At 37.1% G+C, this 24,679-nt stretch overlaps 1 protein-coding gene across 1 annotated transcript in view; it reads right to left on the minus strand.

The window, feature by feature from the left end:
* The window catches only part of bcl11bb (BCL11 transcription factor B b), a 31,316-nt gene extending 7,238 nt beyond the window's left edge, over positions 1–24,078 (minus strand). The window contains exons 1-2 of the mRNA XM_079374967.1: positions 23,500–24,078; positions 16,000–16,338 (exon numbers count right to left, since the gene is read on the minus strand). Coding sequence (XP_079231093.1) covers positions 16,000–16,338; positions 23,500–23,563 — 403 coding nt within the window. The 5' untranslated portion in view covers positions 23,564–24,078. The remainder of the gene's footprint in view (positions 1–15,999; positions 16,339–23,499) is intronic.
* Between the last annotated feature and the right edge of the window lie 601 nt (positions 24,079–24,679).

Raw genomic sequence — 24,679 nt, forward strand, 5'->3', positions numbered from 1 at the left:
ATGTGAAATGTGTCCATGATATGGGTGTGTGTAAATGCATAAACCGTGTGACCTTTGTAATCATATCACAAAGACAGGTGTGTGTGAAACTTTTTTTTATGTCACAGCGCAAGGACATATGAACATGCAAATGTGTAAAAACTTGTATGGCATTAATGTGTGTGCAAATGCATGCAATGCCTTTGGTAAACATATCGCATAGACAAGTGCATGTGTGAATGCAGGCAACTTGTTTGATGACATGAGAGTGTACATATGTGTGTGCAAATGCGTACAACATGTTGGGTTGCATGCATTTGCACACAAATAGATGCCCTTGCATTGTTATATGAGTTTTACTTACATTGCAAAGACAAGTGCAGTGTGATGTCACAGTGCACAACATATATATGTGCATATATCAACACTTGATAATATCGCAGTGCAAGGAATTATATGCACATGCAAATACGCACAACTTATATGATGTCAAAATTCTAAAATAGCAGTGCAACAACATATGCATATGCATGTGTGTGTGTGTGTGTGTGTGTGTACAACTTGGGCCTGGCACTCTAACAGCTCTGCCCCTCGAACCCGCTACATTCCTAGCTGTCGAAAGCACAGCAATGGATTTGCATAAAGAACAAAAGACGAGGTGATGCCATGGGGGCTATGACACGCCTTCACTCCCCTCCGGACCCCCCCCCCCAAACATCCCCTCTGTGCACCTGTCACAAGCCTGGCTGACACCTCACGCCGCAGTAACGCGGGCCCTCATTAGCATGCCTGTGATCTGGGGCTCCCAGGGGCTTGTGGGGCCTCAGCTCGCATCACTGATGTCTTGTTTGTGATGATCGTTGCTAATCAGGGGGCCAGACCACTATGCTAATGAATAACACAGAGGTGCAGCATGTAGTGCAACTCTGCTGTCTGTGCCACCAACACACTCTAGGGGATCGGTGATGTGATTTGGATGTGAGCGTTTGTGAAGGAGCTAAACAATATCTATGCACTGCTATGGGAAAAGTACCATAGACATTTGTTATTTTTTAACAAACTTTTGAACTATTGCTGATTCTTTGAAGTCAATTTTGTTTAATTGCTATTTCTATGCCACTAGTGGTACCAAATGGAAACGCAAAAATAATGAGTGTTTTCTGACATTGACCTGTTAGACAGATAACACTGCCAAACTCATGCCATTAGTTGAATCATTGTTGGTCAGGATGGTCAAAAAAAAAAAAAAAAAAAGTCTTTTGAGAAAGCCACAGTTTACAACTTTTTACACTTCTCAGGGAAATCAACAGCTGCCGCTGTACGTTAAGATTTAAGAGTCTGAACACCTAAAACACCTTCAATTTTACAGATGGTTGATTGAATATCCTTCTTTTACTGTGTCTTTCCGTCTGTCTGGATTTCTCTCAGTCCTCATGATAGATATGACTGTACATTGATTGAGCTGTGAGCCTTAACAGACTATCGTATTGTCTTTGATAGATGATTATGACAATGAAATAAATGATTTTGGCAGGAAGATGATGAGTGAAAAGCCAGACCACATACTGGGGCCAAAACCACCATACCAGTTTCCTGAGGGGTGTCTAATATTTTCATGTTAAATCCCAGAACTGAGTGCATCTTCTTTGATATGCTCTGCTTGTGGGAAATAACCCCCTAAAATGTAGTTTTAATAAACAGAAATATTAATGTATATTTTTTCTTGTTTCCAAGAAAAACTATATAATAGTTCTAAAAATCAACATAAATATGATAGGGAAATAAAATAAAATTAAATAAAGGGGTTGTTTTTAGATAATATATGTTTATTGTATATATATAAAAAAAAAAAAACATGTTGTAAGGTTCATGCTCAAAATATTTTCAGTGAACTAAGAGTAAGAAACTATATTCCATGCAAACAGGATATTAATTTACACAATTTTGATCCTCAAGTAAATGTATCTTATAATATTTACACTTTATAAAACAAAACCACTGATTGAGAAAATGATTTTTACAGTGCAAATCTGTTGCCCTAACAAGAAACCAAACTTTATAACCCTGAACCAGGCGCTTAGTGTGGAAGCCTGCTCTACAGCAGCGATACCATAAACTAAACTAATAATTACCTTTATCAATTTCTCTATAGTCCTTTTTTTTACCCATAATCCTATCGTAGTTCATTGCTCTGGTGGATGACAGTCATCTGTGATTCCTGGCTATAATGAGGACAGACAACTGTATATGAAAAGACTCCCATTCTACAGTGGAAAAACTGTGTGAGGATAGTGGCAGGAATGGTGGTTAAGGCACACACACATACATACACACGGCTGTCTCCGGTCTAAGTGAAAGCAGGCCTGTTGCAGTAACCGTTCCAATCTGTCTCCATCTACAGGAACACAGAGGAGGGACATCACAAACTGCCTCTGGAAGAGAAGCAACTGCGCACTCACAGCACACACACCAGCATACCGATGCATATAAACACAAAAGACACCTACACAGTCACACCCACTATAAACTAACAAATAAACTCATATTTCCAAACCCACTAACACACACAATCCTCTCAGCATTTCCTTGAATTCTCTGGGCCTGCATTGCACTGCAAAGAAAAAAAGATATTTTCCTAATCACTACTTTGGTCTTGTTTTCTAGGAAAAACACCTAAACATAATTTTAAGCAAATTTGCATTATTTAATGTATTAAGGATCCACTTAAACTTTTTAACGTTGCCTTGGCTGATATGGCAGTCCTCTGGGACTTATATTGACACCTAATGGTGTGGATGCAAGTAAAGTGTTTCAGCTACCGATGCCATAGTAGAAATATAAAGCAAAGCCATTGTAGAAGAGATAAAGCAAGTCAAAAAATGGCATCCCTGATGAGATTTGGCAAAAATTATGTGAGAAAAATCCAGTCATTTCAATGTGACTCATGATGAATAGCATGATGAATAATTTTACTTGACTCCCTATGCGGATTTCCTGTCAGGTTCAAGTTTTTATGAGCTTTGACACAAATTCGCAGCGGCGACCAATAGCAAGCCTCCTGATTCGTCGATTACCTCTGTGTGGGCGGAGCTTTGTAACTTTGCAACAAAGCAAACCTGAAGATCCACAATGGACGAGGCTCTTGTTCGGATGTGTCTACACATTTTTGCATAAAACTTCACCTCAATATTATTAAACTATCCATGTTCGGAGAGAAGTTAGAGTTGCTTTAATAGCGTTTATTTCATTGCCATTATTTCTATACAATTTAACAGTTTTTCTCACATTCGTTCCTGCTTTTTTTCACCTGCAAAATTTCACAGGGCCCAAAAAAAAAAAAAAAATTAAAAACATTTATCTGGTTTTGAAGATTTTTAGATATATTTACTATATAAAACAAGAGAAGAAAATACTTAATAAAAATTTTTTGGCAGCATTTACCACCATACCCGTCCTATACATACTGACACACCCACATCAGCCTTCTACTTCCTCCTGCAAACTCACTGCCAGTCTCATGAAGAAACAGGCCAGCCAAGGGTAGCGTAACCGTCTAACTGAAAACACATGCCACCCTAGAGTGCCCTGTCATCATCTGATACTGCCAAAGCGAAGACGTCCCACGGTGCAGACGGGAAAGGACAGTGAAAAACAACTGGAAAGACTTCTCTGTCAAAAAGAGCTATGACTCTTGGCTCGGTGAGAACAGAGAGAAGAGCATTAGCACAGCATTTTGTGGCATTGCAAGAAGTCTGAATCATAGCTTGGAGTGTGCGTCACCGCGTTAAGATCTGGCTGGCGTGAAAAGGCGTTCAAGAAGAGCTGCAGGAACTTGATGGATGACAGCGGTGCTTGCGGCTGAAGGGAGATGCGGAAAAGCCAGCGGCGTGGAGAGAAAAAAGCAAATAGGGGGACAGCGAGGGACCAGTTCAAAGCAAACATTGCTCCATGTCATCGCAATCATACCCTGGATGACAATCAAATCTCCCAGCCGTATATCCAGAGGTTAACGCTAATAGCTTGACCTGAGACAGAATTAAAATAGTCTTGTGCGGTTACTTTGAAAAAGTTTTTCTGTAGATCCTTTTACTCCTTTCAATTTTACACGTTCAAGAAAAAATAACCGTTAACATACTCATTAATCTCTGTTTGGCTGGTGCAGGGAGTCCCAGAAGTACACAATTTGAATTGTGCCATCTTTGCTCTTGGCCGCTTAGATCTGGGCACAAACGTTCAATCACCTAAGCAGTAAATCTGACTACACTGCGAAAAATGATTTTCGGCCTTGTCATTTTTGTCTTATTTTCCAGTACAAATATCTAAACGTTCTTAAATCTAGATACAGTTACTTTAGAATAAAAATTACCAAGTCTTGTTTTCTGATTATTCTTCTTTTAAGCATAAAATAAATTTTAAACAATTTTTCAGAAAACAAGTAATTTTTCTATGTATATTGATTTTAAAAATGCTTAGATGTTTGTACTGGAGGTAACGATTTAGTTTAGGGGTAACACTTTAGAATAGGGAACACTTGTTCACTATAAACTATGACTTTTCCCTCAATAAATTCCTAATTTGCTGCTTATTAATAGTTAGTAAGGTAGTTGTTAAATTTCGGTATTGGGTAGGATTAGGGATGTAGAATAAGGTCATGTAGAATAAGGCATTAATATGTGCTTAATTAGTACTAATAAATAGCTAATAATTCTAGTAATATGCATGTTAATAAGCAACTAGTTAAAATAAAGTGTTACTGTTTAGGGACCAATTCTATTAACTAGTTGCTTATTAGGCATGCATATGACTAGCCTATTGGCTGTTTATTAGTGCTTATAAAGCAGATATTAATCTGCATGACCATATTTTAGATATCTTAATCCTACCCCAGTCCTAACAACTACCTTAATAACTATTAATAAGCAGTAAGGAGTTTAGGCAAAAGTAGTTAATAGTGAGAATTGGACCCCAAACTAAAGTGTGATTGTGCTGGTTCTGACTGTGCTGATTGGCCGCTGAATGTTTCATCAGAATGCATGGCTAATTCTGATTGGCTGTTAATGGATAAAGATGATTTTGAATGCAGAATGGTGTAGTTACGCTATCTACCATCAGGAGCTAACCGTACCATGTTAGATCTCGCTTCTTGCATGTGTGTGAGCAAGGGAAGCAAAAAAGAATGGAGAACTATCCCGTATGCGAAATAATTGCCCTGGTATTTTTTTGGATAACGTGTACTATAATGGTCTCCAGCTGGGCCCAGGCTTCTATACCCATTTAAAACTCACTGTAAAAATCCCCAGGCCCTCAGCGCGCCTTCCAAAACAATCAGGGCCCTGTAAAACAGCTCTTTAGATGCCTTATGTGCGCTGGATCTGCGACACATGCCAGTCATGTGAATGGGTTCCACTTCTGTTGCGCTCAGCAGGACCATTATTAAAGCATTATTTGATATTTAGTTGGTTTATACTGGATATTTAATTACTCATTGGACTCTTGAATCTGCATTTTTAGATTAATGCGGTGTTCAGAATGTATATTAAATAGAATGCATTATATAAAAACAACAAAAGTTTCAAACATTCGTATGCTGCATTAGAAGTACAATACTTAGTCGTTGCATTGTAATGTCTACTTGGCCTCTTGGAACTAAAAAAACCTGATATCTAGCCTTTTAATGCTGCATTTGGCAGTCCAATTAAATATCAAGTAAAAACATTTTAAAAAAAGATGAAAAAATTGTGTCATATTATTTCTGGGTCATTTGCCACACTGGAAATGGAAGGTCAAGTGCATTGCATTGTGGGATAGAATGATAAAATAAATTGTTACCCCAATTTAGTCAACTACAATATTCCAGTTGTCCCTTAAATTAACATTAAGTAACTTAAAATTTAAAGTTGACTAAACTAAAAATGAATTTGGCGGGGTAGCAAATTATTTTAAGTTTTTAAAGTGTAGCAGCAACTTAAAAGGAGTACTATCTCTTTAAATATGGTGTTATTTTTTTCTCATTTTAATTGAACTTTTCTTGCATTTAATGTGCATCTTCACTAAATAACATTATAATAGATTTAATTAGCAGATGCTTTTATTCAAAGCGATTTACAAATGAGGAATACAACAAGTGATTAATCATAAAGAGGCACATAACACAAGTGCCGGTAATAAAAGTTCCGGACATTGTTTTGAATAGTACAAGCCAAAGGGAGGGATTAAGGTAAAAGAAAAAGAATATCATTTTTAATTATACATATTTTAATACATATTAATTTTAGTATAAGTTCTGATTTTCACAATGGAATATATACTGTTTTTTTTTTAAACATGCATGTTAAACTTTATCATTTTTGTGTCTAAAACACTAAAATAATGAATTTATAATGCAGCTAAGTTCTAATTTCCGCATTGAAAATGAAATACTTTCTCTGTTTATCTCAGGGCAAATGTTCAAAGTTGTAGTATGTGAATTATAATTGTTATTTATACTTAATACCACATGTTTATCCAAATCTGTTTCAGACCACACACACAAACTTGCCTAATACCCAACTTATCATTAAAATCCATAGTTATAAGTCTCTGAGCTCTACTCTTGGACTTTTTCAACCGGCTCTAACCAGCATCCCAGAAGTCCCTCCTCTATTATCATCACAAATATACATTTTTTATTCAAACAGTAGACCTTTGTTCTTTTACATCTTTCATATATAATGTTTTATAATGCATTTTATAATTTGACACAAAAATTAACCTGTATGTACCATGTACCTGTATTACTACCTATTCAAAACAATGTGCTGTCCATGTACATGTAGTGTGTAAACGTACGCAGATTAAGAAGAGAAGGTTCGTATCTTCAAACTGGCTGACAACAATGACGGTTAACTACTCCATGCCAGTCATATTTATGAGAATAAAAGTCTAAGTTAAAAGAGAGAGAGACGATTTCTCCATCGTGTGTCATCTCGCCCTCAGCCCTCCGCTGAAGCCCTCTTCATCCTCTGCTGGGGGAGATCAGCTTCTCCCAGGGCTGTTTTCACAATGATGCGTTTTCAGCTTTTGGCACAGCTCCCTGCATAGCTTATGGTTAAGAACAGTCTTTCATCTAGCCAATGCCTTAAGCAAACATACCAGGAGGGCCACATCTGCCGCACACTACATGCAAGAACAAGCCCTCACTGGCATGAATAAAAACTGATAAGATCGAGGGTTTATTCATTCAATGGACTGCCAAGGAGGGTTTAATACTGAATTATCATGGCGGGTTCTCACCCTACAAATCTTCAGACTGTAATGTCATCAACCGCTATCAACATGACAGAGCAGCCCCCTCCCCTTATTTTGGAGTACAACACTCACGTTCAAGTACTCCTTGCTGATTTTTGAGATGGGAAAAGACCAAAAAAGATGGCTAATAAAAAAAAGAAATGCTTGAAATTTGAGTGTGTTCGCACGATAAGATAAAAACAAATGTGACCCTGGACCACAAAACCAGTCTTAAGTCTCTGGGCTAAATAGCCAAAAATACATTGAATGGGTCAAAATGATAGATTTTTCTTTTATGCCAAAAATCATTAGGATATTAAGTAAAGATCATATTCCATGAAGATATTTGGTAAATGACCTACTGTAAATATATCAAAACTTCATTTTTGATTAGTACTATGAATTGCTAAGAACTTCATTTGGACAACTTTAAAGGTCATTTTCTCTCTTTTTTTGCACCCTCAGATTCCAGATTTTCAAATAGTTGTATCTCGGCCAAATATAGTCCGATCCTAACAAACCATACATCAATGGAAAGCTTATTTATTCAGCATTTATGTTGTCAAATTTACCCTTATGACTGGTTTTGTGGTCCAGGGTCACAAATGGTTCCTTTTAACGTATTCAGCTCTATATAGTGCCAGTAAAGTATGGCAGAATGCAGTAATCTGCTGCAAAATGACTAGCAAGATTAGGAATTGCAACATGCAAACTGCATTGAGTTTGCAGCATTATTTGATTTAAAATGCATTATTACTTTAGTGCATTAAATGCTAAAAACACAGACAGTTTAATCTAAAATTAAATAAACAATGTTATCAGTGGCCACAGTTTGTTCTTGCTGAATTCCCACATTGTAAACCGACATAATATACTGTAAAAATCCATATGGCAATAAGCCACGAATAACATTGTTTGTGATTTGTTTCTTGTTTTTATAGTGCAGAAATGATCAGTAAGAGAATCAAACAACAGTAAAGGGAACTTTCATGGAAAGCACACAAGTTCAAACTCATCAGGACACATCAGAGACCTGAGGGGGAATTCAACACTGTGACTTTGTATAGTGCCAATAAAGTATGCCAAAAATCAGTGGTTTGCTGCAAACTGACCTGCAACGTGCAAGCAATGTTTTGGAACAATTTTCAAGCATTACTTGATTTGCATTATTCCGTTAGCGTATTAAGTGCTGAAAAAAACACAGACGTGTGCAAATAAGCAATGTTATCAGTGGCTCCAATTCATTCTCAGTGACTTCCCACCATTAATATACTTTAAAAAATGCAGACGGACTAAGAAAAAAAAGTCAAGTTGTATTAGAACTACTTTACTTTTATGGTGCCACCCAGCAGGACTCCACACACAATGACAGAAATGTGCCACCAAACTCTGACACTAAACCACAGCAACGGTCGAAAACAATGCTGTTTACTGCAGTATAATTCAATGCAGTCTGCAAGATCCCGTCTTGATAATGACACTGTTTTTATTACCATCCTTTCAAATGTTCACAGACCCTGAGCTTTTCTAAACTCGACACGAAAAATGTTTGTTGTTGGTAAACCATGTGCCACGTAGAAGATGACATTAAAGTACAGATAGACTGCACATGTTGCAAAGAGTCGTAACCCAAACTCCTTTACTGTCTGCCTGAGACAGCTGCCAGAAGAGCCTTCTTCTTTGGGCATCAGCATGTGTGTGGCTTGGCTGCCTGATTGTGACACTATAGTCAGTGTTTGGCAAATAACTCTCCACGCAAACACTTTCAAGCCTATCGTAATGTCTTACTGGTAAAGCCATCCTAATGTCAAGAGGATAAGAAATTGCTATTTTTATATTTCTGCATTGTATGTTGCCACATGAAGAATTTTTACCAGCTATGTTTGGAAATAATTTGGAAATATTTATTTAGAAATAATCTGCATGTGATTTCTAAATATTATTAAATAATTACTCTTTGCGATAACCATTCTTTTAGAATCAAACAATTTGGGAAAAACAAACTGTAACCTATTTCAGTAATACTTTATACTATTGTATAATAATAATAATTATTATTTTTATTGTGATTATCATTAAAATGTTAAAGAAATTTATAGTAACAATACCATTGTAGTATAAAATTAAAAAGTGAGTATTCAATAAAAAATAATGGTATAGTATAACTATAACATTACAATATCACTATTTATGGGTTTCAGAGTGGCACTGTGTTCATTTACACATTCAGCTCATTATATGGTATTTCAGCATCTCAGAGAGGCTGTGAGCTGCACACTGGATCATGAGATGATTTAATAACCACACTAAGTCATATCGCATTATTGATTTCATTATTATGATATATCGTGCAGCCCTAGAGGCCAGCTTAAACCAGCAAAGACCAGCAAACTTATTAAACATGGCTTTTTCCGAAGGGTAGGTTTTAACTTAGAGCTCCAGAGTTCCATTGGTAGCCGTGCAGATTATACCCAACGTTCATGAACCACTGTCATGACTTCTCACCATCCTTGCTATTTCGTATGAAATATTTTACTTGAATTCAGTCATGGCTAATTTAACAAAAGAGCGATAGTGAGACAGAGAGGAAGAGGGGGGAAAAAAGCGTTACACATCTGGTCAACACCATCAGCACATGCTGAAATTTAGTGGCGACGCTCAGTCCAAATTAGTGGCGAGTTTTATTCCCCGCTGTGGAAGGAAAAATATCAAATCTGCTGCCATATGACTACAATAAAGTGGTATGTGGAGCGTTTGATGCCTTCATGTGGGAGACTTTAACTCTTTCCACCAGGGCTCGGTGTGGAGCGCACATGCAGCGCTGTCCTGCTCTATAATGCATCCAACATGGACCAGGTTGACCCCTGCTGGCAGACAGCACCAATCAGATGGCGATGGGGTGGTCTCGTTTGGACGAATCCCAAAAATATGCAGGCCCGAAATCCCAGAGGCCTTAACCACAGGCACCCTGTAACAGAGATGCTGGCATAGCTTGGGTGTTGCAAGGGATCATGGGTATGGTTTCTGTGAAGCGCCAGGCATCATGGCTTTGCGTTTTACTACTAGAGAGCCTGAAATGTATACAGAATACTGTCCATCAAACACTACAGAGAGATCTAGTTCAAAATGGTTTTAATTGGGATTTTAAGTCAACATTAAGAAAAAGTACTGTACTTCATACATACTATTACTAATATATATGCCATGGTATTTACATAGTGCTTCAACAGACATCAAATGATACTATGCCGCTATTTGTCTGTAGAATTAAATGATCTTTCCTTGAAATTAATTAATATTGTCTGTAAAATAATCTGACTGTTAATAATCTGATTGCTGTTGAATTTGCTGAATTGAAAATGAATTGATCTTAATCTATAACAGTGTTTTCAACTGGTGTGTGGTAACACAAAAATGGGTCGCAGATCTATTCGGATAAGGTTGCATGCAGTAAAAATAATGCAAATCATAAAATGCAACTATTTATCTATGCATAGCTGCATAATAACAATGCATAAAACATACTTTTCAACTTTAAAAAAGGATGGAATGACAAAGACGACAAATCACGTGTGTCCAAACACTCACGAATATGCACAAACAAAAAGACTTGTGACATGCTCGCTCTTACTCTTGAACAAAATCATGCAAAAGAAAATATGACACAGACGACATTAAATACTCTTGTTCATTCGTAAAAAAGGATAAATATGGTGAGTGTGACCACAATGTGTTTTTAGCAGTGAATTTTTGGCTGCCGAGGGCATGAAACCATCAAAATTCAATTTACATTTATAAAACAAACTGTAACGACTGTAAATCACTATTTTGCGGTTTCCTTATGCATTTATAAAGCTGTCAGTTTTCCTATTCAGCCTACATCATTTTAATAACTTGAGGTCTTTCATATTGTTGAGTCTAAATGTTTGATTTTAAGGTTTATTTAATCATTTGTCTAATAAACAATCGTGTTCAACTTATAATATGGGTTCTGAAGCCATTTGAGTACCACTGATGTAAAACAAAATTTAATACTAAAACCCTTTGGAGATTTATGTGAAGATCTTATGGTCAAGGATAACCATCATTTCCTTAATGGTGTAAACGACGTGTGAAAACTGTTTCTCTGCACTGCTGGATCTGTGGTTGATTTTGCATAAAGATGTTCAGAGACAAAGAGATTTTTTTCATCTGTGCATTTACAAAAAGAGTGCTTAAGACAGTACCTTCATGAAAATTCAAAGGCCGATCCTTGAACTTTCTAAAGACACTGTGTATTTAAAAAAAAAAATTATCTGAACTTCAAAAAACATTGCTTTTCTTTTAACTGCAGGACTCAGAAGAGCTGTTTCATATGCCAGGATATTAGCAAGAGCTTGGACACAAAAAAGAGGAAAAAGGACTGTGAAACTGACTCATCAAATTCACTTTCTATTCTGCTTCAGTCCCTGACACACACACACACACACACACACACACACAGTCTGAAACAGCCACTGTAACCCCTAATCACAACCCCGAAGGCTGGACATCAAATGCTGCAACGTTGAAAACAGATGATCAGAGGTAATTAACGCAGTTTCATATGCAAATTTAATTAATGCAAAACTACAAAGTCATTATGCAAATGGCGTCTTCTTGAGCCGCTGTGCAAATATTCATCTCTTGGAACAGGGATCAGTCTCCCCATCTTTAGAAACTCTCTCACAACACACACACACACACACACACACACACTGTTCTCTTAGGATCAGGTATGAATAGTGTATTTATTTTAAACTTCTTTCCATTGATACCAGACTGGGGCCATCAGAGCAGACAGCTGAGAAGCAGGAAGACACGATTTGGCACAGGAGTGAGACAATGAGACTGTTAGGCCGGCACGGTATGAATATTCATGACACTGATTACTTTCCATGATTAAAGCCTACTCTAATATTTAAATGAGTGCATGCTAGGTGATTAGAGGAGCGTTGGAAAGGACAAGCGCATGATGCGGTACACTTTCTCCTGTGTTCATGGAGTATGATTAGCTAGATAGTTCAGAGATTGATTAGAAAGTAAGGGAAGTTTCACATACGAGGTATAAGATTTGAAAACAACAAGAATGACGCTGGCATTCACTTGATGGGATATTCTATCAGAAACTGCAGGTAATGAGCACTTTCCTTGAATATGGTACATATTGGTGTCCTGTTAATTATTCAACACAGTAGACATCCCAAATAGTTTTTTTCAGAGATGTATTAGATGCATTGAATTATTAACAATTATCTAACAACAACAACAACAAAATCTAGCATGAGAAGTGGTTAGTAGCTAGTTTTAAAAACGTCTCAATCTTCTATATTAGAGGAACAAAAAGAAGGAGAACTTAAAGACAGATTTTTGGCATAGGCATAAATATGTGAATATTAAGTAACAGCATTTAATCAACGCTTTATTTTAATGGGATGTAGTTACATGTACTTACTATGGTAGTAACAGTAAACTATGCATAATTACAAGCAACTAAACCTAACCCTAACCGTCACCCTATACATTTAGTCCTATTTGTTATTTTTCTTCCATAGAACACAAAAGGAGATGTTTAGCAGAATGTTCTTGCGGCTCTTTTCCATATAATGAAAGTGAATTGGGGTTGTTGCTCCAAAAATGACAAAGATCTGTAGTCTGTACAAGTCATGCACAACAAGTCTTTTAAAAATAATAATTTTGTGTGAAGAATCCTATTTGCATATAGGTATATTCAAACTTCTGCAATCAGTTCTGTATGTGCGAACATTAATTTAGCGAGTTAATTAAATTAATTATTCTTAATATACGATTTGTGATTGCAAGTATTTATTTTTAATAAAACTGCACAAATATTCAGTTGATAAACTCATTAGTTAACAGTAAAAAATGAAATCACGATTCCCAGAATCTGAGTGATATCTGAACCTAAAGATTCCCCCTAACGTAAATTCAATTAGACATTTTTCAACTCCGCTCCCCATTTGCAAAGCTATATTAAAGTAGATGACAACAACATTTCCACATTTTCTTAACCAAATCTAAATAAATATATGCTATCTTAAAATGACTTTTGAACAGAAGAGCCATTCTAGCATGGATTAAAACATTTCCATTGAGATGTGAAGGGTTTAGAGACCCATCAGGCTTGGCATTTTGGCCCACAGCATGCATGGCTTTTGCCTCTAGGCAGCCATAGCTCCATATTGTATTTAATTAGCCCCATTAAATATAATCTAATTTGGCTGAAATTTAAGACAGTTAAGTGGCAATCTAATGTGTTGAGTAAAGCTTTCATGCTCTGGAAATATTTAATTCAAGCCTAAAGCACCTTCCTACCCTGCATTTCTGTGGATAACCTTGACGGCTTCTCCACTTCTGTCAACGAAGCAAAACTAAAGCCAAAGTTGTTCAGTAAAAAGTTCAGATAATACAACCCCCCCCCCAAAAAAAGCTTTGAAAAGGCACATTCAAACAAATACAGAAAACTAATAGCCTTGTATAATTTAGTTTTTTTTTTAAGTATTGACAAGGCTGAAGCCTGCTGACTAGAGTAGGGCAGCAAGCGTATGCATGTGTTTGATTTGTCTTTATTTGTCATATCCTGACTAGCAAGTGAAGCATTTCCTTGTCCAGGCTGTGCTTGCTGAGATGTGGGCGGCACTGTGCTGGAAGATAACATGTGGCCCCTCCAGGCCCCGCACGCTAAACTGAGTCTTTAACCCTCTGAATGAGGAATCTTCTTCATTAATCCCCACACTATGTCTCTTAGCACTTGAATTTTAATGGGCTTTCTTAGCCTTTTTTTCTTAATATGATGATATTTCCCCCAAACATGTCGGGTGAGGATTTCTGGAGTTTTTTTCCTCTTAGAGAATTGGTTTCAGCTGCTGGCTCACTCAGGGCTGTTATGTTTCACTTATACAGATGAGAGAAAGAGAGAGAGAGATGCTGCGTCTTGCTCTAATAAAATCATGCAAGGGGTTTTAATCCCTCTTGAAGGCCCAAGTCAGAAGAAGAGGACCTTTTGAGAGAAGCGATCCAGTCAGAACTGCTGTGTGTTGAAATATGTGTGTGTTTGTGTTGTAATAAAGAGAAACTGTGTATGTAAAACTACACTCTTAAAAACAGTTCACCCCAAAATTTTTGTCATCATTTACATACCCTCACATCATCCCAGCCCCATATTATTGTTATTATTAGCATTATTATTTTTCCAAAAAGGAAAAGCAAGGCTGAATTTCGGAGCTGGATGGTGATTTATACTTGCTAAGTACCCAAATGCAACATCTTAATGGCAAGTCATAATAGCTGTGTGTGATTAACAGATCAAAATGTATTGATTGTTTTGGTATTTACTGAAACTCACAAATATGATTGAGTTCAATTCAAAAGAGGCAGCTTTGATATCACTGATGCCAAGTGCCATCAGTTTAAAACAGAAACTCAGACCTTCTGCCTAATGAATCTCTTTTTGTTTTACAGAAGAAAGAAAATAATATGGGGGTTGAAGCAACATGATTTGTAAACAAAAGTAGGCAAAATACTCGTTTGGGGTAAAATATTCCTTTAAAAAGTAAAGTTTTAATTAGAATCCAATCCAATTTTATTAAAAGAACCTTTATTAAACAAACAGCTCTGGTCCTGGGTTGTATTTGGTCAGCGTTGCAGCCTTGCTAAAATATGTAATAGAGGAAAAGCTATAAGGCAAAATCCTGTTCACTAATATACTTTGTATATCACTGCACAGCACCTATAGAGACCAACTATTAGTTTACATATCATAGACTATATATTCCAGTGGAATGATGCCATTTTTTTTTTTTTATAATATTGGTTTTAATTATATACTGTACTACACTAACTGTCACTAAAAGTTTGGAATAAAGTTTTTTTTTTTTTAAAGGTCTCCTGTGCTCACAGAGGCTGCAATAATTTAATCAAAAATGCAGTAAAAACTGTAATATTGCGAAATATTATTAAAATAACACTTTTCTATTTTAATATATGTTAAAATGTAATTTATTCCTGTGATGTAAAGCTGAATTTTTAGCATCATTACTCCAGTCTTCAGTGTCACGTGATTCTTCAGAAATAATACTAATGTGCCGATTTGTGTATTGCGAGCAAAGATATGTTTAGTATTGCGAACACAAAAAATATTTAAATATATATTAAATATATATTTTGTTAAAATATATTAAATAAAAAACAGCTATTTTAAATGATTTTACTGTTTTTACTGTATTTTTATTGCATAAATGAAGCATCATTGGCAAAATATTAATTATTCCAAGTTTTTGACGTAGTATATATTAAAATATAATAAACATGTAATACATACATAGAAAATAAAAGCAGATGCAGCATAAGTGCTTTTAAATTCATAAAAAGGTCATCCTTTGGGAAATAAGTGTTTTTAATATAAATTTTTGTAGGTGAAATGTTAAAAAATATTATTTTAAAAATCAATCAATCAATAAATAAACAAACTAACTAAATGCATAGTTTTGAAATAAAGCTACTATCTATGGAAAACCTTCAACAGAATATAGCTGAAGAACCGCAAAAAGGTTCTTGACAAGAAAAGACTACTTGGTTGGTTCTTGAAGAGCGCACTTATTTCAAGGATAAGTAAAAATCTTTGTGTGTGTTTGTCACTTCACGTTTCTCTTTCCTGCCAAGCTTCAGAGACTAATAAACCTTCCCCTCCTCCAGCCTTCAGTGTAAAACACCTACCTGTTGGGACGCCCTCCTGCTTGGGGCAGATTCCTCTGGCAGGCGTCAGTCGTTTTTCCTCCTCTCCTGGCGTGACCTGGATCCCAACCTCCACCGGTCCAGACCTCCGGCAGACTTCCGGCCGTGGGGGTCTGGGGGACGGGGAGCCGCCACAGTCGGTCGGCTTGTCGAAACAGGAGCTGGGTCCGGGGCACAGTCTCCTTTTGTGCTCGATAAACACTAGAATATCTCCCAGGGGGAAGTTGGTTTGACATTGACCGCAGGTCAGCAGGTCACTCTCTCCGGCTCCGCCCACAGGGCTGGCTATGGAGCCCTCTGACGCATCATGATCTGCTGCAGCTGAGCAGTGAAAGAAGAGGAAAATGATCAGTTAATGCATGACTCTTTCATAAACTCATTATGGTTCATAATAATAAATGGCTTACAATAATAAATTTTGAGCTGTAACAGATCAATCTGCCACAGATAGTTGCAAATAACTGAGCCAAATACATTTCAATATTGTTTTTATTGGCTATTTCTTGTTGTATTTTCTAATCCATTGTTTTTATCATTGATAAAACTCTATAAGGGTCTAAGTCAATGTTTTGTTCATCTCAGTCTTACAGGATTTAATGTTTTTGTCAAGTATTATATATATTATATATATTTGACTGTTCACCAATGTCTATCATGTGGGATTTGCAAAATTAGCTTCTAGCTACAACAGTGTGAGCAACATTTCATGTTTGCCAAGTACAGGTGAACATTATTTGATTTCTAGAATATGTCATACGTTCCCCAACGGTAACCACATTCAAGTCCAGACTGAAAACATCTGCTTGCGTTCTCAAATTAACCACTGTGCGAAAATGTAGCTGATTTTACTTCAGTTTTTACTGACTGAGCTGCATTATTTTTATTCAGGTTTATTCATACTTTTTAGCATTTATTTTAATACATATTTGAATTAGCTTTTGATTGTTCTTTGTTTCTTTTCTCTTCTTTATCTACGTACTATATTGCAAGTCTTCAGAAATCATATCAGAGATTTGTATGGGGAATTTAAGTTACTTGAGGTGTTCATTGAGATTTTCTCCGCTTCATCTGTCTCCAAATCATATAATGATTGATGTAAATGACACATTGTACTTAAATTGTAGTCTGTCACAAAAAGTTATTACAGGAATTCAGGAGACTGAACATGAGTCAATTTGATTACTTTTATGTTGTTTATTTAATCATTTATGAAAGTTGACTGGCATTGTCAGAATGAACTGGCTTTGTATGGAAAATACCTGCATGAAGATTCTTCAAAACTTCTTTTTTTTTTTTAAATGAAAAGAGAAAAAAACGCATCCATGTTTGGAATGACCTTAGAGTGGCTAAATAATGACAATTTAAATGTTAGACTTTTATAGATCTTCTACATCTCCCTTTATTATGTAAAGCATTTAAATGAACATTTTGGTCTATATAAAATATGCAGGATCATAAATACATATGCCTTGCCTTGACTAGTTTGAATTTTAAAAAGTTGGTTTAACTAATTAAAGTACCTGTCAAGTTTCTAAATGACAAATTGCTATTGGTGTGTCTGTGATTTTTGTTCTTCAGTTATTGTGAGCTGCAAATCTGTTTTTCAGTCTGGCTATCAAACTGGTCCAGACATGATTAACTTGCTTGCTTGGGGTATTGCATGTACTGTAGACTCTAGACGACAAATGAGGTCTTTTAAATGACTTCATGGACCGAAATTTTCCACACATTTGCAGCTATACTCACAAATCACTGCGAGCTGAGCACGTCCAAATAGAACTGGATAGAATCTGTTAATGAAAATGAAATATCTCTAGTATTAGCACAAGTTACAAGAGTCAAAATGGTCTCAGTCAGCCGTTTGTGGAGCTGAAACGTCTGATTCTGTCCTCATGAAGCAAAATTCACAGTTCACACAGTATAGACTAACACCTGTGAGCTGCACAGTAAGATCAGCGGAGTGTGTGTGTGTGTGTGTGTGACAGGTAGTACAGTCGCAGTCTTGCAGTGGTATCTGTGTTTCCGGTCTACTTCTCTGCACGCTGGACGGATGTTGGAGAGGTGCACATGCACCGTACAGGTATGTCGCAGCAGACAATCTAGCGCTCACAAAAGCCGCAAAACAGCCTCAAAATACGCTCTCAGGCATTGGTCGCCTCACGTGTCAGTGCATCGCAGGTGCATGTTGGGAACAGTGGTTAAGGAGCTTGACAAACAGCCGTTTTCGTATGTGAAAATCGGTTACATCTTTATCACCTCGTACCCTCGTGAAATTCCCTGTTTGGCATCTAGATGCCATTTGTCCGCATTATTATTGATGACGAAACTATTTGCTGTGAAATGTATCTGGCTCAACACAAAACCACAATGAGATACAAAACAGATTTACAGATAGCGTAAATGCAGGAAAAAAACAGCAGCAGTATGAGATCCGACAGCAAATCAACTCCAGTCTCTGCCTGAGGGACAAACACACACTCGTTGGCTGCACACTCTTAAAGATAAAGACTCTTTATTGGCATCTGTGGTTCAGCAGGAACCTTTAACATCCACAGAAACTTTTCAATGCACAAAAGGTTCTTAAAATGTTCTTCACATTAAGAAAAGAAATGGTTCTTTTTAGAACTGCTCACTGAAAGGTTCTTTGGGAACCTAAAATGGTTCTTCTGTGGCATAGTAGCAATAAAAAAAGCTTTATTATTAAGAGTGTAGGAGCCATGGGAAGAGTTTTTAGAATCAGCATGATATTTAGATTCTTTTAAAAGAATATTCTTGTTCTGTTTTAAATTTAGAACCTCCACTATCACAAAGCTGACCAAAGTCAGTTTGAGCAGCATGTGATGTCTAAACAGAGTCTCGCATGCGTGATCTGAAGGACGCCTGCGAGAGCAGCACCGGGCCGCTGCCACACACTCGGCTGTCTGCAGCTCTCTCTCGCCGGCTAACAGGAGACCCCCAGAGCAGTGGAGTAATGCCAAGGGAGGAGAACACAAACATAGTGGGCTTGGCATGGACCCAATGCCACGGAGGGTGTGCTGGGAGGCATCCACACCGTCCTTAACGGGCCAGACGCGAGCAGTGGACACAATAGAAGAAGGTGTATGTCTGTGAGAGCCACAGGTGTACAGCAGATGATGTGTGTGCTGTGATATTTCAATCAGAAGCTGAAACTTAAATCTTTATAGAAAATAAAAAGTGTGGAAAATAAGCAGTATATCTGATATATCGTTAATTACGTACACCATCATCTTACTGTAAGTTTTCTATTAACAATAATTCTGTGAATTTACAGATATTTGCTCACTACAGTGGACTTAAAATCTTGGACCTGCAATCTAATTTAAACTAGGAAATGAACATTAGATTTTAAAACAAAGAAACATTATTCTGTATAATGTGCAAGATTCTTCACACTGATCGTGTGAACTTTAAACCAAAAGTCTTGCACTGAAATATAAGAGACGATCTTAGAAACATTCTCAAATCATGCTGCACGACGTAATCATTTTTTTTTTTTTTTTTTTTACAAACTGGAGCTCATGCAGCTGTTATTAAAGCAAACAGATTTTCTGAAAGTAATCTATTTTTTTTTATTAAACTAAAAATGTTATTCTGATAATATGATGTACAATTTAAAAAAAAAATAAAAGTAAACTTTTATTAGTGGTCTAAGATTTTTAAACTTCATTTAATGTGAAAAGAGGAAAAGATTTACGTGAAGAGGAAATCAGTACATAGAAATAAATAAGTGTGCAACTAAACAATCTGAAAGCAAAAACAGTGAAGTAAATAAAATTATTGATAATTTTTTAGTTATTCTATTAAAAAGCATTTTAATAATGCAGTAGTAATTAGAAATTAAAAGAGAGCATTTGTGATAAGATAAAGGTCATATGAAACACTGATCAACTATTTTGATTATTAATCATTTTTAATAAATCATCTGAGGTTAATCATAAAAAAAATTATAATAAAAAAACACAGCGGATGACAGAGAACAACTAGCGCATTCAGAACAAAGATTACGAGTGATTTATATTTGCGGAACTGTTAACGTCTCCAGCATGTGTTAAAAGATTTTGTCTAATGGGATTTCTGAGCTCACCAGGTGCATTTCCAAAAAAAAATAATCCATGTGCTTGATAACGTCTGTTTCTTATCTTCATTTAAGGCCTATACACTGTAAACTGCTTCTGGATGCATGCCAAACAAATGCGCACACTTCTGAAATGCACATGTGCGTGCTAACGACCCTTCCGAACCCCAAAATTTCACATAAAGCTGTGTGCTGGAAATCAGAAGCACAAATATTGCTTAAAAAACTTGGTTGGAGGCAAGGACACGAAATGTTTAGGAGCAATAAGCACAGTGGGCACAGAGTCTATATTACTGCTCCCCAGGGTGAAATCTATACTCCAATAAATTGAATTAATTACCTTTAGCGTAAGATAAGAGATTTATACTGAGCCTGTTGTGGGAATGATACACTTGGGAGGAGAGATAGCAATTCAGGGTATTAACCATTATAAATACAGTTATCACGTTTCCTGAAGGCAGTAATCAGATTCTCAAAGAAAACACACACACACACATACATCCTCTTTATCACTTTCCTTCTCGTAAGGGCTTACAGCACCCCCTATCAGCTTCAACCGTGCACATTTACACTCCACTGAAGCTGTGCAAACCAGCAAACACGGCACTCATAATATAAACCGAAATATTGTGCAGTGGAACAGAGACTCGCCTATAATATTTGCCAAGTCAGGTCAGACGAGTCCGATCAGCGGGTAACCACACGTCCATCAAACAGCTCTCAGCTCACACGGTCTGTGAAAGAAGTTCTCTCGAAGGCAGCGCTAACACATACAAAAAGGCTGGACATCACTATAAAGTAACTCCTAAAGACGACAGCCACTTGTAAAAGGCTGATGTGACCCTTTTCCACTCTTAGAAATCAAAGGCACTGTGGTCCGGCAGTTCATGCCTTGCCTTTTATTAGCATGATGACCAGCGGCCACTAAAAGATCACGGAAAACGTCATGTGAGCATTCAAAGAGCTGACATTCACAGCCATTAAAGAGTCGTTTTACATTTTAAGAGCCAGTAAGGGCCCTAATGGACGGCCCCCACCCACATTTTGACGTTTCGAGCAACCCATCCAAAAGTCGAGCGACTCATGTAATGAATCAGACATGTTCACACAATTTACATACGACTTATGAAGAAGAAAAAACAAAACTAATGAGTTTCTTTGGCACTGAGGCAGTTTGCGGATATCTCAATACGAGCGGTTTCGTCTCTTAGACTTCCTCAAGAGCCCGTATTTGCATCTGCAAGAGCCCTGCCATTTTAGCTCGTGGCTTGAGATGTTCTCTTTAATGCACACACCTGTACGTGTACACGCGGGCGGAGAGAGCGCCCCGCGTTTATTTCAAGACGTGAACTATGTTGATATTCCTGTTCCTTGGTTTTCTCTTTGAGTGTGATCTATAGGTCTTGTCGCTCTGGGCGGAATCTCTCTATCGTGCAACCTCCAGATAACTGACATGTTTTGTGCCAAAAGCATTGATATAGTCAAATGAGGGCACTTTGGTTTTCCCCTGCAGACAGACAGACAGACAGACAGACAAACACCCCAGAAAGAGACCGTGAAGACTGGAATGGAGGTTGGCGTGCAAACCCGAACGGAGTCCACTAAAAAAGTGTCGGTTTACACTCTGTACACATGCGATAGAGTGTATAGAGCGCACAATGTAAACTATACATTTGCCAACTGACACACACACCGCCAGACTAATTATGTTTGAACTAAACACGTATTTTAGACACAGTGTAATTATTCTGCTCAACACACTTACACTGGATGGCTTTTGCTGTACAAACATACATATTTAAGCAAGCAATAATGTATGAGATGTTTCAGTATTTATTAGTCACAACAACTGGAAAGAAACCCAAAAATGTATTCTGTGAAAAAACTAAAACCAGCTCACTATCAGGTCAGGTGAAATAAACAGGCAGACTAGCAGTGGTTTGAATTTAAAGGCCACCGGCTCTCTGTAAGCCCACCCACTCCTTTAACACATTTTCCTCATCTCATGTCTTCACGTTTTCTAAAACGATAACATCACATCATTAACAGCGCTATTTTTGACGTGTAAAGACCATCTACTCACTACTGAATCAGATATTTTCAGGAAGGCACGCCTTCGCATTGTGCCCACATTCTCAGAGAAACCAGAAATACCAAAATGAATAACAAGGCAGAACGTAATGAGCATCAAAAGTCATGGTAGATCAAAAAAATGGCACACATTTCTAAAAAATAAAATGTTTGTAAAAATGTTATATTTTTATCAGGAATTATTTGATAAATGCAAACACGTCTTGAGGTTAAATAAATCAACAAATTGAAAAATATTTGAAATAGAATCTTTGGAGTTTAATTCACAAATACTACAGGGTGATGTATTAACCGTGAATACACTTTTATTGTATATACTACAATCACTATTATAAGCATGTGTGAACATCGTTGAGCTGTTATAAATTAGACAGAATAGGTCTTTTTTATTGTAAGCGCTTTCCATGATGTTACTCTCAATAGTTTACATTGCAGCTAATTTAAGCTTTTTTTATTGTGCAAGAAAAGCTTTTAAGGGAATAAAAAAAAACTAGGCAAAAAGAAAACTTAAGGGTTTAGAGTACTTGGTGCTTTTACATAAAGTTTTACTAGTGGAAAGAGTGTGTAAAGCATCTTAGATAAACGAATAAATTAAAGATGAACACAAGGAGTGTGTTTTTTGGACGATCCATGCATGTGAACCCTGATATTATAAAACAGAGATTATGATAAAAATAAACTAATTAAATATGTATAAGCACTTTAGTTTTTAAAAGTAAAGCAAAGTCGGAGCCTTTCAAATAAACTACATAATCTTGATAAGCCATGTATGCTTGTGTATGTGTGTGACAATAATAGAAAATAGGTGAGGAGTGTGTGTGTGTGTGTGTGTTGAGTGGGACAGAGCAGATGAACTATGAATTATGATTTTATGTTCAGCACTTCCAGTTTGTTTAAATCAATAATTCACAGTAAATGATAAAAGTATCAGAGTAGAATACATTGATAGTGTTTAAAATAAATAAATAAACACAATAAAAACTAACAGGCCTCAATTGTTGGTAACAGATTATGGATAAATATAGCTATACCTACATTTGGCTCACTGTTATTATTTGTGGTTCTAATAAAGTTTAGTTAGGATTGAGCACATAATTAAAAGACTTGATGGTTTTATGAGCTGATGATCCTAAATGTTTAATGCATGTTCAACACTGTTACATTAAGAAAGAAAGAAAGAAAGAAAGAAAGAAAGAAAGAAAGAAAGAAAGAAAGAAAGAAAGAAAGAAAGTTTTCTCTGCCCCTATACTTCATAATAATCAGTGTGATGAAGGTGGCAGAGGTCTTGTACTCACTCGGTAGGTTCTCCCTCTGTGTGAGGGACAGATGCTGTGGGTTGCCTTGCTTCCGTCGGGACATCGCCCCGCATTTACAGCAGCATCTCACGGGCACTCGGACTAATGTGCGCGCTCCAGAAGACCTCTCCAAACTTTCCTCCACAGCCCCGGTACTGTTCCACCGCGCTAGTCTAGTCGTTATCACGGCACAAACTAACACTTGTACTCTGTGAACAGACTAAGTCGCTTTCGACTGGCATTAACTATGTGCCACTTAACCTGAGATAGCGATGCGTGAAAATCACTCCGACCCGCAGCTTCTTTAACCTCTCACAACCTCGATTCCAAAACACTGTCTTAAAATTCAAATATGCTTTGTTGTTGTCCTGCTATAATGGAAATCCAAGATCCGTGGACGGCGGGCTCGCCAGGTGAGAGAAGTATTTTGCACTGTCCTCCATGTGCGCTTGGCATCAGAGCGCAGAATGGCTCAACCTCTGAAGACAACACCTCCTCTCCAGATCAATCAGGACCCGAGCAATTACGTCTCGCGTTCACGCTGCTCTCAGGGAGGACCCAGCGCCTGTGTGTTGTGGCAGGGGTTGCCTCTGAAGCATGGAATGGGATTCAAGTTCAAGTGCGGATGTGATGTGACGCGTGGCGCTGGGGGCGACTAGCGGCGGCAGTCTGGGGACAGAGGGTCTCCGTGCCCACCAGCAAAGCTCACTGCACTTTTTTTTTTTTTTTTTAAAGACCCTGCAAAATTTACGTGTGGGGAAAAGACAGACAGCTTTGGTTGCAAGAAATTCACTGACGATACGTTTTAGTGACTATACAGGAGTGCTCGTTTACGTTGCAGCTCAAAACCGTGCATTTCATTAAATGAAATAATATAGTCTAGGCTACCAACAAACTTCAACAAGCTAAATTTGATTTGCACCTTAAAATACAACTTGCTGATAACAGAAGAGCACGTGCTGAATTAAAAGAGCTACACAAACAGGGTAGGCCTAACACGACACGTTGTAAAATAATGCAAGAAACATTGCATAATAAACGGAGTAAGCAACCTAAAACACTGCAATGTAGCCTATAGAACTGATGATAAATAAAATAGCCCATTGTTAAAAGTGATGATGTCTGGGATGTCATTTTACAGGTTTTCACTATTAATTATCAGGTAAAATAGGCCTAAATG

This window comes from Barbus barbus (genome assembly GCF_936440315.1).
Source record: "Barbus barbus genome assembly, chromosome: 24".
NCBI lineage: Eukaryota > Metazoa > Chordata > Actinopteri > Cypriniformes > Cyprinidae > Barbus > Barbus barbus.